The following is a 17067-nucleotide window of genomic DNA, read 5'->3' on the forward strand; positions in this document are numbered from 1 at the left end:
CACACACACACATCCTGCACATACACTCTCCCTGTTCTTATGGGTCAGTGCGCCGGGGCATGAGCATGTGTTCAGCTTCTCCCAGGTTTGCAGTCTGAAATGTAAACAGAGTACAAAGAACCGCTAAACTGTGCAGCCACATTTCAAAGTGCTCACTCGCCTGTAGATTTACCCAAGTTGGCCTCCATGATGAAATCAAATCAGAATCAATGATCTCAGAAAGTTTACCTTCTATGCTCCTTTTTTTTTTTTTCCTCTCTTTCATCTTCGTGTCTGTGTGTAATGCCCGGGAGGGAAAATATTATCACGGCTGCCTTTTTCTCTGCAGAGCCTCTTATAAAAATCAAAACAAAAGTGATGTTTGATATTTGTCTTTAAAGTCGGATGTTGATTCTCTAAGGCACTCTAAGGCGCTAAAGTCAAATCAAGGGGCGGCGGTAACTTAAGGCTCTGGGGTACTGGGTTGGGTGCATTTGGAGAGCACATGTGTGAACAGAATTAGGTGGAGAATTAAGCCCCGCTCAGCAAGCAGAAAAAAACAGAAGAAGTAGTCGCCAAGGATAGTCATCTTAGCCTCGACCTGGAGACCCTCAAACCAGCTGACACCCTGACTCCCCTGCCCTACGAGCCTTTCAGCTGTGAGCCGCTCGAACCAGACGTGTCTGAGGGACGCATGGAATAGGACACATTCCCTGTGTCCAGACTTGTACCGCCGCCCGATGGTGAAGTGAGATACTACAGGACCCTGACGCGCGATTATACCAGGGTCAGCTATATGCGACGCGCACTTGTCATGTGCACGGAAGTATACCACGGGATTTAGTGATCAAGCAAGATGCCTTTCAACTGGAAGATTAGGGGATTTATTCCCAGATTTGCTACCCCACGTTCCTCCTGACGGCTGTGCTGGCAGTGTGTGAACACATAAGAAGTGTTTGAGTGGTCGTCAAGACTCGAAAAAGTGCAATTTACCATTTAAGAAGGCATCATATCACAGACATCATAACACATAAAAACAATAAAAAAAATTAGCTAAACAAAAGTTTTCCACAAACTAAAATGCAACACAGCCACTGGACTAATACTAATACAAGTAAATATGACAAGAAAATTTAATCATTTGAATTGTAATACTGACATAGTGATGTATATGTTAGTGTATATACAGATTATTAAGAGAGAAGGAGCTCTAAATCATCTTTGTGTCTCTGTCGCTCTCCAGAAACAAATGACTTCACTATGAGTCATTCTATTTTAATTCAATAATCGATCACATCAATTTTTGTGTCTCATTTTAAAGCAAAACTCAGTTCAAGCACCTCAGTGCTCCCTGGTTGTCAGGGACATATTGAATTAAATCCTTCTTGATTTAATGTATCCTCCTATAACCTGAGCAGACTCGTATGTAATGAAATTCTACTCTTTGAGTCAGTTCAAAAGGTTTAGGATTCCAAAGATAATTCAATGCACTATAACGAGTGACCTGCTTTTTATAGTAACTTTTGTTGTTTTTACAGTGACATATTCATTTTAAACTACAGCAGAGATAGAGAGGGAAGTGACAGGATGAGGCTAATGTGAGGCAGACACGGTAATATTAAACACTGTCACACAGATGTCCTATCATGATTAATGGGGCAGGAGTTGCCAAAATTAACATGTGCAACATGGAAAGCTGACTAGTCCCATGTAATTCCTGATGCACGCACATTTACCAGACGGTAATCAGTCTTGGCTATAGGTACCTGGACTTCTCACCCTCTCCCCATGAGTACGCAGCAAATGTCACTTTTTATTAGAGCAGATGTTCCTGAAGCGGTTGCTGCACAGCTCTGCCGTTACTGCGGTGACACACAACAGAATCTGTGATGATGCTAATTGCATCACGTGGCAGCTAGATGAACTACATTATTAGGCAAAAGTGACTCATAGCGGAGTTTTTTCAGGGTTGTGTCGCCGCAGAAATCTGATTTCAGATTTGCGTCACATCAGTTTATGGTTCTAGATCAGATACCCTATACTGCAACAATGAACAATCGCTGAATCTGTCGATCATTATCTCGATTAGCCAAAGAAATCTTTTCGTCCGTGAACCAAAATTATTCAGTTTTAATGATATGGAGCAAAGAAACCAGAAACTATTCACATTTAAGAAGCAGAAATCTTGTTTTAATGGTGAAAAAAGCTTGATCTATGATCGATTAATTGAGTAATTTTTTCAAAATCCATGCGTCTTTCGTCCATACGCATGTGCAGAGCGTTGACGTCCACAACAGTGGAGGACCTCGTGGGCTAAAACTCACCCATAAATGTGCAGTGACAGCTTCCATTTACGTCTTCTGCTTCAACATGAGTGTCGCTCAGATGTTTGATTATCAGGTGAGATGATCAATGATGGAAAGATTGTATTGAAGACAGCTCAGATCTGAGGAGAACTGAGACTTGACACCTGAACAGTAAGGCTTCATTGCAGATTATGGCAAGCAGTGTGCCAGGTCTGATACATATAGTTACTAAGACTTGTCTGGTATCTTAGTATCTAGTAAGGGAACATTGAAAGGTATCTTATCCTAAGTTAGGGCTGTTTATATTGTACAACAGGTCTGGTTATAAGAATATGTGCATAATTAAAGATTAGAATGTCACAAAAATGACATTTTCTGTTGTTGTGTGCATGTGTCCCATTTGAGACGTCATTTTCTTCCACGTGGAAGATGAAAAAGACACTTGTAGTTGTGAAATCGAATTGTCAAATCTGAATTGGAAGTGAATCGAATTTTGAACACTGTGGCTGCTAATATGAACGTACCCATAGTTACATCATCATCACCATCAGTGTGGCTTTCAGGTTTTTTTAAATTCCCAATCACAGTCCATTCATCCATCCATTTTCTACCGCTTTATCCTCCAACAGAGGGTCGCGGGGGGTGCTGTGCCCATCCCATGTGACATTGGGCGATACGCGAGGTACACCCTGGACAGCTTGCCAGTCCATCACAGGGCCACATATAGAGACAAACAACCATTCACTCACACTCTCACACCTACAGTCAATTTAGAGTGACCACTTCACCTAATCCCCATATTGCATGTTTTTGGACTGTGGGAGGAAGCCGGAGAACCCGGAGAAAACCCACGTACACACAGGGAGAACATGCAAACTCCTTGCAGAAAGGCCCTTGTTCCGAAGTTGTTCCAAACGGGGCTCGAACGCAGGAACCTGGGTCTTCTTGCTGCAAAGGCAAGAGTGCTAACCACTACACCAACCGTGGGCCCCCCAATCACAGTCAATTTTTCTTATGTTAATATAATGACTTTTATGGATAACATCATCGGCTGAAATACCTTCAACATCATCTTTTTATTTTTTTTTATTTCCCTAGTTACTTTCCCTTCTTTAATAAGACCTACATTCCAGTGCACCTTAAGCCCTCTGCACCTGTCTGTCATCTGTCACTGGCATGTCGATAGGCTGGAGGGTGGTAAGAGGTGTGAATGAGTGTGTGTGTGTGTGTGTGTGTGTGTGTGTGTGTGTGTGTGTGTGTGTGTGTGTGTGTGTGTGTGTGTGTGTGTGTGTGTGTGTGTGTGTGTGTGTGTGTGTGTGTGTGTGTGTGTGTGTGTGTGTGTGTGTGTGTGTGTGTGTGTGTGTGTGTACACGCACGCTCATGTACGTCCGCCAGTGCTCACAGACGTCCTGTTGTCATGATGTGACTGCTGTCAACCTGCAAGCTGGTCTGTCTCCCACAGTGTAGGGACACACACACACACACACACACACACAGCTGCAAATGTGATTGGGGGTCTCACTGGGTCTTGGTTGGAGGTGTTGAGTCATTTACCCAAATCTCCCTGTCGAGCTGCTGAGTGACTGACTGTCTGTCTGGATAAACAAATGGTCTGTCTCCGAGTGTCATCCCCGTCTCTCTGTCTCTCTGTCCGTGTCCACCTGTGTCAGCCGGCTGTTAGCGGTGAATTAATTATAAATGAATAAATAACACATTCCCTTACAACACCTCTGCACTCATACTTTGGGACAATGCGTGCTATTATTTCAACTGCACACATTTTTGACTACCAGCTTATGCTGACGCACTTTGACACAAGCCGGAGTTTTAATGAGACGGAGGCAACTGAATAGCATGCTTTGTTCCCCCCAACTTCTCACTGTGGTTTGTTGGGGAAGAAAAAAAATCTCAGTCTATCTTGAAGTTTATCGGACAGCCTTTGTCTTCTGCTTCATGCTGTTGTTTTCTTACGATCTGATGCACTTTGTTTCAACCCCTTGTCTGTTTCAGTCTGGGTCTTGACTATTTTTTTTCTTTCTCACTCTTCTTCAGTTTGTCTCCGTTTGCTCTTATCTATTTATGTTACCCTGAAAGTCTCTATGTATTTCCTGTCTCGACTCAGTGCACTGTGTTCCGTCCAATTCCTATAGTATGTTTCTATTCATTTCTATTAGTTATTGTCTGTTGCTCCGTGTGAGTCTTGGACCACAGTCATTCTCTTTACCCCGCCCTCCTGTGGGAGGAGTTTGGCTTGGTGCTTACTTTATCTGTCATCTGTACATGCAGCCCCCAGGGCCCCACTGCCAGGACGAGCCTGAAGGATGTGCATGTATACCTGACAGTGCCTGTCTACACTCTTATAAAGGATGTGTCTTTTCCTGCTTATCAGTGAGTGCAGTTTAGGAGAGCACACATCTCATGGTTCTCTGTCTTCTCTAAATACCGATGATATCATCGTGATGTGCTGTGGAGTAATATAGACTGTGTGCCATCCCAAATTGTACTCACTGGTGTGAAGGGAAAATGCATGTCTGCTGTAAGAGTGTGTTACATACAGTATTGCCTCTTTTATGTATAACTATAAATTATACAGATATAATTTATACCTTGTTTACAGTTGGACTTGTACGCTCTAAGAAAAAAGGTATATCATTGAATCTTTTATCACTGGGGCAGTGGATTTTTGACTGGGCTTGATTTTCTTTGAAGAGGAAGCGTTTCATAACTGGCCTTTTCTTCTCGTTCAAAGAAAAACAATGGAATAAAGCCCGGTCTACTTTGATATTTTGCCAAACAATCAATGTCCCAGTGACACAACAAGGTCCAATGTAGTATGTTTTTTTTCTCAGTGAGTGTAACTGTATAAATTATATGTGTATAATTTATGCCGTGTGCACAGCGCAATCCATGTGTCTTTATCTGTTATACAGCAATCAGCACGACTATCAAATCTGAACCCTATCCATCAGATGTGATCATCAATTTGGGAAAATCAGGCAAATCAATCATCACATCTTGGTTTACGTGCTCTGAAACTCAATGAGGATTAAAAAAAGAGAGACCAAAACCAGTAAACCAACCGATTGGGAATCAAATCTTACATTTCCTTGGTGGTGATTGGAGGAGACGAGAGCGGAGCTCTGTGATTGGAGAGAAAGGAGAGAGGACAGTAGCTCTGAGCGTGACAGGAACTGCAGCCTAATCCTTAAACCCCGCCCCTGATTCTAACTGGTGAAAAACATTCTCCTTAATCTGCCAGCCAAATTAAGATTTAAATGTATGATAACAGGTGTAAAATAACTACTTACACATTAGCATATATGTATATTCTTTTTTTAATATCTACTTCATAACTGAAGTGTGATGTAAGAGCTCCATATTTTCATCCATTTCTAACAATCAAGCCACAAAGTAACTTTCAGAGTTGAGAGCAGAGTGAATACACTAAAATAATGTAAATCAAGAGCAGTCGCCTCAAAGAGAGAGAGGTGGGGATTTGGGCTGGCCGACCTGAAATCAACTTGGCCGAGAAATGCTAGATCGTTTGAGAATCAGACCTCAGTTGCTAATTTGGACAGCAAAATTACTCCAGAAACATTTTTGAATTGACCCGTCCCATCCTGTAAAGCTGTCAAAACCAAAAGTATTTATCCCAAAAAGCAAGAAATTTAAGTCAAAAAAGAAAAGAAAAAAAGTCCGCCCCCTCAGTCCCTCCTCCTCTCCCTAACCCAGGTTTTCTATTTGTCACTCTGATTTGATTGACAGCTGAGGACACATGTGGGGGCACTGTGAGGGGCGGCAGTGGGGTGGTGACCAGTCCCGGTTACCCCGGCAACTATAATAACCAGGCCGACTGTACTTGGATCCTATTGGCCGAACCTGGAGACACCATCTCTGTCATCTTTACAGACTTCCAGACAGAGGAGAAGTATGACTTCCTGGAAGTGGAGGGATCTGAACCACCAACCATATGGTGAGTCACTTTCTAAACTCATATACTTTATTTATTCATGTGCGTCTGTCCCAGTTGTTATTTTGGTGAGCAATGTGGTAATGTGATGGTGCTAGAGACGTCTGTTTATCATTTTCATTCCGTATTATTCAGTATTTTATGTTTCACATCCATGTCTGAATTGCAATGGCGGTATGAGTCATAGTTCAGCATTAAATTGCAGAGGCGCACAGGACACATAGTCAGATGTAAGTGGCTGGATTTTGAAAAAGAAAAACATGTTTATCCAGCAACATAATTTATAGGAGCATCATAAGTCATAGCTCTTGTGATCTGATTTAAAATGTTGTAATAGTCACTATTTCACGGAACAGAAAAAACAATGTGTGTGTATCAGTATAATGGATGCGCTGTAGAGCCCTAATGTACTTTTGTTTGTGGCATATGTGATGCGGTCCTGATCCATACCCTTAACAAAAAATAATGGCTGACGCTTTTTTGAGATAGCGCCGTCAAGATGTTGCTGAATTTATGATACAGTTTAACCACACTTGGAGTAAAGTGATAAAAAAAAAGTTAGAGGAGATAATAAAAACAAGGCAAAACTCCAGTAAAAAGTGCCGATAAAAAAAAAAAACATCAACACAGATATAAAGTATACTTTTTTTTGTTTTTGAATTATAGCAGTTGAGTTTTTCATGATATTTTCACATGGACTTTTATTTCCTAAAGGGACAAATTGTGAGCCTTCATCCCATAATCATTAAATTGTAACATGTGGTGTGTTTTTAGTTGAAGTTGGGACACTGTAGAGTGCCTCTGTGTGTCTTTGCGAGCCCATCATTTGACTTTTAATGGCTCTCCGTGGTTCCTGTTGTTCGTCACGTGTTTCAGATCATTCCCTCATAATAACATTTCATAACTCTGCCTGCTTATTGACTGGTGGGGAAATTAGAGTATCGATCAGCAACAGCTGCTGCTGTAACCCATCTGAATCTCATCACGGTCAGGGATATTACTGTTTGTGCATGTGTAATTATTTAATAATGGAGAGGGTTAGTGTTTCTATTCACATTTCACACTCATGTGCATGAGAATTAATGTACAGTGAATGGATTTCTGTGCAATCATGATATAAGATGCATTCAACACGTGTGTAGGCATGGGTATGGATATTTATTTGATTATAAAAAGTCAATCAGTTAATGTGACTATTTGTGAGGATTTTAAAAAAGCAGGGCCACGCACCAACTGAAGTGTGTAAATACAGCACTATTCAACAACATCTAAGGGGTCTGGTATACTAAGTTGGTGGCTAATCATAAGTAATATATGTACTTTTATTTCCTAGATGTGTTGTTCCACATTAGAAAAAAAAAATCCCAGCCCCACACTCTGTTATTCCACATAAAATCTGGGATGAACACAAATACAAAAACAGGAACAGAGGCACTTTTGTGTTTTTCAGCGCTTCCTATTTGTAACAAATTAATGGCCATTACGATCATTTTTGTCAAGCTTTTACTTTGAACCGTGGGCACACATAAAACTTTACTGCTGCGAAGAATTACCTTCTTAGGAGTATTTATGACCAGTATATAATGCTTGGATTCTGGCCTTTAGGGGACAATATGGTGGTGATTGGTAGTGTGTGATTTAGGCTCACTGGCATCATGACTCGTGTCAAGTTATTCACTTGCTGAATTGACTACCTTGTGCCATAAAACATGTTGTGTTCATGTTTCCCCAAAACAAGGGGCCTTTTTATTTTGCAAGCGGGCTGATAATATGGTTATGGATTTTGCTAAAAGGTGAGCATTATGATGCAGAGCATGGGTTTAAAAACAGCTGCAGGGCTGTCAATAACTGGGGATCTTGTGCTGACCATGTTTAAAGTCACTTTCTGTGACTCTCTGCACAATTCAGATCCGGAGATGGCATGAGGAGTTGACACAATTAGTATTTAATGTTAAAGTAAAGAAACTGCACAGATTTTCCCCAAAACCATACCTGACATACACACCTTTAAGAATGTGTTCTCTTCATTATCCATGTTATTAAGCGCTTAAAGTTCACATTTGTTTTTCCACGTAGCACACACAATTATACCTAAGTAAAACTAAGAATGCACTAGACACTTCATTAAAATAAGTGACTTAAATGGCTTCTCACCTGGGTAGAAAACAAATTGCTCCTATGGTTAAGAGTGTCTTCATCAAATCACAAAAAAAAGGCTTGAAATGACTTGTTTGAGGTGATGCCGTGCTCACAGGCGCGTCATAGGAGGCACAGCAACTCTGCAAGCCTTGTTGTGAATGTGCTATATTGGCAAGCTCCAGTGCTCCTGACAACACATGAGGAGGACACAACAATGTCATAATAGCAACAAGATGGAGAGCCTAACATGGTGATATATGCTTCACAGTGTGAAATAGATAGTTTATTTAGGGGTCAGGACTTGGCATTAGCGGCTTGACCTCATTTACTTTGTCATAATTGATATAGGTGGGCTGTTAGTGTTGTAATGGTCTAGATAATGTCTTCATACGAACCAGACTGCCCTTCAACGCCTAAGTGCCAATTTAACTTTGTTTGGCGTTCCAGAGATTACCCAGGTAATGTTGCCTTCCTGGAACATCCCTCGTGGCATCAGTGTTTTTCTATACTCGGATAACCAAGGTGCTTTATCTGAAAGCATGTGTCATCTATAGGCGGCTCGAGGCAGACAGTGATCTATGTTTACTCCTGTGACCTGAATGTCATCATTCCCTGAGAACTACACAGCAACTCTGCAATTTGATTAATTTCCATAAAATGTAGTGGTTAGCACTCTGCTGTGTTGTTTCAGACCCGATTGGGACAAGGGTCTTTCTGCATGGAGTTGGTGTGTGTGTGTTTCCTCCCACAGTCCAAAGACATGCAGATTTGGGGATTAGGGAAATTGGTCACTCTAAATTGACCATAGGTGTGAGTGTGAGAGTGAATGGCTGCTTGTGGCTCTGTGATGGACTGCCAACCTGTCCAAGGTGTACCTCGCCTATCGCCCTATGTCAGCTGAGATTGGCAAAACACCCCCTCCCCCCCCAACAACCCTCATGTGGAGGAAAAAATGGTAGAAAATGGATGGATGGATGTTGTGTAGAATGTGATGGCACCCCAAACCCATGGTTTGGGTCTGTTTTTTTTCCAGTTAGTGTTCATGCCCCAATACAAGCCATGGTGTGTCTTCTATTTAATCCTAAATGGTTTCATCATTTACTAAATGGACATCATGCTGTAGTTAAGATGTGAAACTAGTGATAGAGATATAGAGTCCTCATTCAAACAACCCCCTAATGTCCATCCATCCAACTTCTATCGCTTTATCCTCCACATGAGGGTCGCTGGTGCCAGTACCAGCTGACATAGGGCGAAAGGCGGGGAGTCCATCACAGGGACACATGGTGAAGAACACCCATCCACTCTCACACTCACACCTACGGTCAATTTAGCATGTTTAATATGCATGTTTTTGGACTGTGAAACCGAGAAAACCCATGCACACACACACGGAGAGAACATTCAAACTCCACTCTAACGTACATTCAAGATAATTCAGATTTCAGTCTTACCCCCAGTTGGCTTCCCTTTCCAGACCCATAATAATGTCTGTTTTTATATACAGTACAGTTTATATACAGTGTATATGATGCTGTACTTTTTAGTACTGGAGATCATTATGGTAATAGAATGCATCAAGGTTATTTACGGCTGGATGGGTACAATGTATGCTGGAAGTGCTCGACTTCGCCGTTTAGACGTTCATGCGGCATAATGCACCGTATAGTTGGAGTGAGAGCTGAAGCAACATATGGGGAGTTTAACATGCATTAGTCATGTTTGACATTAATTAAAGTAATCACAGACACGTGCTGCTATAGTCTGCCAAACGCCATTTTCTACTTCTCTTTCTTTCTGTCATTTTTCGAACTAGCGAGCATCTTTTCCAGCTGGTCAGATGAAATAGGAGCACAACATAACACCGTCTGCCGTGCTCGTCGTGCTCTTTCTGCCGTCTAATGGTTTAAGTGCGTGTTCATCTCAAGATGGAGCAGAAATTGGTTCCAAATCAATTGATGATTGATTGCTAATTAGTTGTAATGCAAATAACAGACTCCAAACACTGAGTGACACAAGTCTTTGTGTGTATGTGTGTGTCTGTGTTTTTTTCTTGCATTAAAGTCAATTAATTCATCATTAGGTGTGCATGTTTGAAATCTCTGCACCCCGTTTCTTTATCTGCTCTACGTACAGGAGACTAAATCTGTCCTCTTTGAAAAAAAAAAAGACGGGAAAATAAGTCCCTCTGTAAACAATAATGTTTCCAACCCTCTTTTCTGTAAACAACCTTCAGTTATCGCTCCCATCAGGTGATGATTATGGAAGAAAGAGACACATTGAAATGACATTAAAAAGGTTGAGCAGCCAGCATACTAAACACGAGTCATATCAGCAATGTCAGCGACACAGGATCACTATGTCATTGAATTAACAGTTTTGCAACGGCGTTGATCTTGTAACCAAATATACCAGGGAGGAATGTGAATGTTTTTTTGTTTTATTTTAGCACATTCTACTCTGTAATGGGGCGTCCTTTTGAGATGATTGTCACAACAGAGTGACCTCACTGTGAACTCCATTAGCACTTTTAGCACTCCTCAGATGGGGGAAACCAGGCTCAGCTGTTTGTGTTTGAACTGGCAGGAATATGATTTCAGGTGTGTTTCCTTTGTAAATAGTGTTTCCCCCAAAGCATATTTGAAGTTCCATATTGAGCAAAGCCCTATAGATGGACCGTAATAGTCAACACGCGTTAATGCGTCTCTCTTCGGGAACATGTCCAGCAAAAGATTAAAGCACACTTTCCCAAAGTGCATGGGTTAAGGATTATCACTGTTGCTGTTTTTGTTGCTGTGAAACAATTATGCACACTTCATTAGCATTTTAAGTGTTTTTCATTGGTCGGATGTCACCTTTAATGCATTTATGTGTTTTCCGAATTATAAATATTTAATATAATTTATATAATTTTTTTTTACGGGAACAACCAGAGGCAGAGAACTGATAAATATTCACACAATTACCTGAGAATTTAAGAATGTATTAGAAGATGTTTTTGCTAATGGGAGTGCCCCCAAGAAATCCCAAGACTCATGACATAATTTCCAAATGGCAGTTTTTATACAAGTCTTTATAAATACATCCCGAAAACTTATTATGGACATAATAACCACAAAATATGAAATCATAATATGCTGTCTCTGTGAATATTTTTCCACTTTAATTTAACAGAAATTTGCATTAAACACTAACCTATTAGAAAAATACTCATCTTCCAAATGGCTTAAATGCCTGTGCAAATGGTTGCAAAACAAACTGATGATCTTTCTATTTTAGTCACACAGGCAGGGCTACATTCAGGAAACTCGACGCCTGATCATTAAAAAATACTCCACAGTTGACACTGCACCATGTGATGTCCCCAGAACGCTGTTCACACACTGAGATTTAACTTAGTCGGATAAACATTTATCCTGAAACTCAATGGATGGAAATACAACAGTTTCATGATGGACATTTTGTTGTAGTGAAACTAGATTATACTGCCTCATTCTTTAACAATTGCTGCGCAACACTAAGTGCCACCATACCAATTATCATTAGCAATTATAAGGAAGATGCTAAATGCTAAATAGCTAAATTGCTTGGCAATCAACAGAGAAAGCTAACGGCTGAACATGCACGTTTTTGCATGAATCTTTGACGTGTTTATCAGTTTTCCATGTTTTCCCTCAAACACACACATTAACACACACACACACACACACACACACACACACACACACACACACACACACACACACACACACACACACACACACACACACACACACACACACACTTGCTCCATCTCACATAGACACTTGTGAACAGAGAAATGAGCCTGTGCCTTTGAGAGTAGTATGTTCTAAGTGTCTGTGATCCTCGCAGAATGCAGACACACATCGGTATGTGCTCCCACACAAACACACAAACAACTTTTACATTTTTGTTTTTTCAAAAATCAGTTGCCCTTGAAACCAAGTGGAGCATCTTAATTAGAATAGAATTATCTCCCCCTATCTTTGTCTCACTGTCTCCTTCCTACTGCCTGTCTCTGCCCTGTCTCTTCGCTCTTTATCCAGAACATCTCCTCCCGTTTCTCTATATCTTTAAGTTTTTCCCTCTCTTTTCCGACAAGTCGTCTCTTACATGATTCCAAGAATTATCATAATGTTAAGTGCTCTTACTTGTTGTGCACCTGCCTGACAGCTTGTCATCAAATTCATGGTAATGGTGGACCGAACTATTCATAGTTTGTAATTTATTTATTTAAGTCACCATCTTGTCTGGGATGACTGAAAATATACTTTGTCAGGTTCGAGTTGGAGTTGAAGCCTTGTCTTCAGTTGCCTGGAGACATGTCACTGTAGGCAGGTTGGTTTAGGAACCAGTTCATTTAACCCAGGCGATATTTACATACTCTACATATATTTGACAATATGTTCTAAATTTATTCTCTAACTCAGACACAGTAGGCATACGGTACACTGTAAAACATCTAAGATGCCCCGCAAGTCACTTATAGAAGTTTACAGTCATATCAGTAAATGCGGTGTATGTTCAACACTGAGCCAGGGGAACACAACACAGCATCTGTTTGTAGTGATAACTTGGCCACATTACTTCCCTCCTCCCTCATCCTACTCCACTATAACAGTAAAGAGAAACTTGTGATCAGCACCAACATTTCATCATCACGTCTGCTACAGCACAACACCAAAACATGCCCACTTAACAAAATAGTTGCAATAGATAAATCAGAGAATCTCAACAGTGCATAATGTACTTGGCAAAATGCTCGTAAATAAATCTGTCGTGCAAAGTTGATTCGAGGGAAAGCTTTGATTTACTATGAGCAAACACACCATGGGATAGTCACTGAGTAAAGTCACTCCAACTAGGACGTGCAAGTGTATATCTTATTAAATAAACATCCTTATTTAAAAACCTAGCTCTTCTGAGGACGTTAGACGAATGATTGTCACCCTTCATCAGTAACAGTACCACCGCAAATATGTGTAAAAACCTGAGAAAAGACTCAGATGCAGGACACCACGCGTAAAGCGTAGAGGCAAAATTATGTTTACTCAGTCCAAGAAAGGGGTCGATCCACAGGCAGTCAATCAAAATGGCAAAAGTATCAAACCAAGCGCCAAAAAAAACAGAGAAGGTCATACTGTAAACAAGGGGGAGCAAAATCAAGCTAAATGTTGGAACGCTTACTGGATCCAGACAAGATGAACTGGCCAAAAATTAAAGGTGCATAGCAACTAAATACAGACGAAGAGTCAGCTTCACATAGGTGACACCATTAAGGTAATCTCAGTGGTGGCAAAACACAAGCAGTGCAGGTATATCTGACATGAGAGGAAATGTTAGGGACCAAAATAAAACAGGAACGGATGAATAATGCTGACAAAACATCCCAAATGTGTATAATCTCTGTAGCATTCACAACATAATCATTACCACTGCCACACACAACGACACACAATTCCCCTACATGGATGGTGAAAGTCATATGTCGTTCCTAACAGGTCACATGTCTGTGTCGTGTGTGTGTGTGTGTGTGTGTGTGTGTGTGTGTGTGTGTGTGTGTGTGTGTGTGTGTGTGTGTGTGTGTGTGTGTGTGTGTGTGTGTGTGTGTGTGTGTGTGTGTGTGTGTGTGTGTGTGTGTGTGTGTGTGTGTGTGTGTGTGTGTGTGTGTGTGTGTGTGTGTGTGTGTGTGTGTGTGTGTGTGTGTGTGTGTGTGTGTGTGAGAGCGAGTGTGTGATGTTATGCTTGTAGAGTGCTAATCAATGCTGCTGGCAGAGAGGATGCTGGGATAGCAGCACCATCCCGAATAGGAAATGGAGTGGTGACCTTGAACACAAACACTGTTTTTCACACACACTCAGCAAACAAGCACACATATCAGATGATTTCAAATATGTATAGGAAGATGCAGGGTGAAACACAAACAGGGGAGACAAAATGAGGCTGGTACCAAACCCCTGACTCAAAGGTCCACATCCTAATTTGTTTCATAGAAGCATTTACATATTTCATATATCGTCAGTAATGACTGTGAAACACTTTCGCGGTCAGAGCCTTTGTTCTCTGGAGTTACTGGTAGCACAAAAGCATTTTAGTGGGTCAGGAGAACACACTGATCATCCACAGCAGCAGTGGATCAGTGTATAGTTATTTCGGAAAGTTACTTTTAACATTACAAATGTACTGTCAAATAAATGTAATCTGGTACGTTCCTGCATTCTGAATAAAAGTAACCCGTTAGAGTAAGCAGTTTGCGATGCTATCCAGTTCAAAATCATTCATAACCAACAGCGTACAGTGGTGACTAGGACTCTGCAGAATAACCAAACACACATCAATGTGCCAAACAACTTTCATCATGAACTGGTAAACAAGCCCATGCCACACACTGGCACTGTTTATAAAATTGGGGCTTATGGGGCGAATTAGTGACCTTCACAATGTTTCTCTGTGGTGCATCAATTTTTAAATCCAATTTCTGGTGACCATAAGAATAATTAAGGTCAACAAGAGTATTATCGCAGCATGTTTATGAAGCAAATTTACCACAATATTAATCCACACACCTTCAAATCCATTGAAAAAATGGGAAGGTCACCTGTTCTAATTCCACTCAGACCTGCACTCTTATCACCTGTACCAACTGTAGGTGTACAGTACATGTTTCTCTATGGAGTCGGGATGTTTCCCTGTGTGGTTTTTCCTGCTACCCTGGGATCCTCACACATCCAAATACATGCAGAGTGGAGATTTGTTTAGTTTTTAGTTTTTGGCCCTGGGATATCGTGCGCATGACGCAATTTGTGCCATCAGTCCTGATTTTGGAACCGTGCGCTGGTGCACGTGGACAGCCCATGCGCGAACTGAACTTCCACCCCACCAGTAGGTGGAGTACAAGCTTTCCTCACCAAGCAGAAGACAGAAAGAAGTAGTCGGCAAGGGTAGTCGTCCGAGCCTCGACCTGGCGACCTTCGAACCGGCTAACACCCCAACTCTTTCAGCTGTGAGCCGCTCGAACCAGATGTGTTCGAGGGAGCTGTAGCATCTTCTTTAGTCGGAATGCATCCTATTCCCTGCATCCAGACTTGTACCGCCACCCGATGGTGAAGTGGGATACTACAGGACCCTGACGTGCCAGTATACCAGGGTCTGCACCATGCGACGCACAATGCACTGTGCACGGTATACCAGGGCCTTAAGTGGACACTCTAGGTGTAAGTGTGAGAGTGGATGGTTGTTTGTCTCTGTGTCCCTGTGATGGACTGGTGACCTGTCCATGGTGTATCCCCTCTTTCGCCCCCCCCCCCCCCCCCCCTCATAACCCACAAGAGGATACATTTGTGGGAGCAGGCATAAAGCAGAGGAGAGAACAGACAGGAGGACAGCAGATAAGTGGCATAGTGTTTTTGGGAGCCTGTGTCAGGTCATGCACAACTCGGCAAAGAAAGGCAAAGATTGGGTTAAAAAAATGAGAGAGAGAGGCAGAACAGATGAGGAGAGGTAAGAAGATAAGACAAAACGAAAGAAGCCAAAAAAAAATCAAAAAACATATTCAAAACCTTCATCTTGACACCACAGCAATAAGATTAAAACCATGTGAGCAAGTTAATCCCCATGTCTTGGGTCATATAGGAAGCATTTGTTGTTGGATTAAGATGTGTGAAGAGCTGTGTGAAATTACTGCATTATAGGAAGTTTGGTCAGAGATGTAAACACCATATGCCGAGTGAGCCCGTCCATCTGAGTTTTCCTGAGCTGCACAGCTTGCTCAATATATGAGAGTGTTAATTTTTAGAGCTACTGTCTTTTTCATAGCTGGCACTGATCTCTCAAATCTGGTCAAACTGCACAATTGTTACATAGGAGCAGCTGAAAAGCCATAGTGACAGGCGCTTGCATTTTATGAGGGGAGTTGGAGAATTTACGAGCTGCCTATAGGGGAAGAGGCACGTGGCAATTAAATTAAATCATCACACACTATGCAAGATTGCATTAAGATTGGTATATTAAGATAAATCTTTCTCTGTTATGCATGCAAAGAGTTTAATCAAATTACTCTTAGAATCAAAGTAAGGTTTATAATTGGATTAGTGTATGATAATTGGATTAAAGTGTTTACGCAAACAAAGTCATGTTAGGCATAATATTCATTCAGGATGAAAAGTTGAAATAGGTCACTTTCACTCTATAGGGCTTTGAGGCATCTTCAATATTTGACCTTTGATCGCAGTGTTTTTTCTGTCCAAAACTATTCATCATGATGTAAGGAGCTGCCGTGGTGCAGGAGGTTGGTCTGAATAATTCCTTTCTCTGCGATGTGCAATAAGCACCGAATTGGGTTTGCAGTCGGCGTAATAAAGCATTGCTCTGGTTGCTCCAGGGGCCGTGAAATGTGGTGTTTCATGTGGAAGATATTGTCAGACATTGATGACATGCGTTATCTCTTACCCCCAGGTCACTGCCGCTGCCCAAAAATGTCATATTTAACATCCCATAGCGAGGTGCCGTTACTGTAGGTGCCGCAAAGCCAAAGCCGAGGGACACGGCCAGAGGTTTAGCACCACTGGAGAGCGATGTGTCGTTTGGACTGACCACTGCAGATGAATTCTGCCATTATACACATGGAGTCATTGTCATTCCCTGTGCCACACA

The 17067-nt window shown here is 41.5% G+C and overlaps 1 protein-coding gene across 1 annotated transcript in view; it reads left to right on the forward strand.

The window, feature by feature from the left end:
* Window positions 1-17067, forward strand: part of csmd3b (CUB and Sushi multiple domains 3b) — a gene marked incomplete at both ends in the record, with an annotated part of 347168 nt that overhangs the window by 180892 nt on the left and 149209 nt on the right. Inside the window, one exon of the mRNA XM_083899904.1 lies at window positions 6051-6258. Coding sequence (XP_083756030.1) covers window positions 6051-6258 — 208 coding nt within the window. The remainder of the gene's footprint in view (window positions 1-6050; window positions 6259-17067) is intronic.

This window comes from Microchirus variegatus (assembly GCF_963457635.1).
Source record: "Microchirus variegatus genome assembly, chromosome: 13".
Taxonomy (NCBI): Eukaryota; Metazoa; Chordata; class Actinopteri; order Pleuronectiformes; family Soleidae; genus Microchirus; species Microchirus variegatus.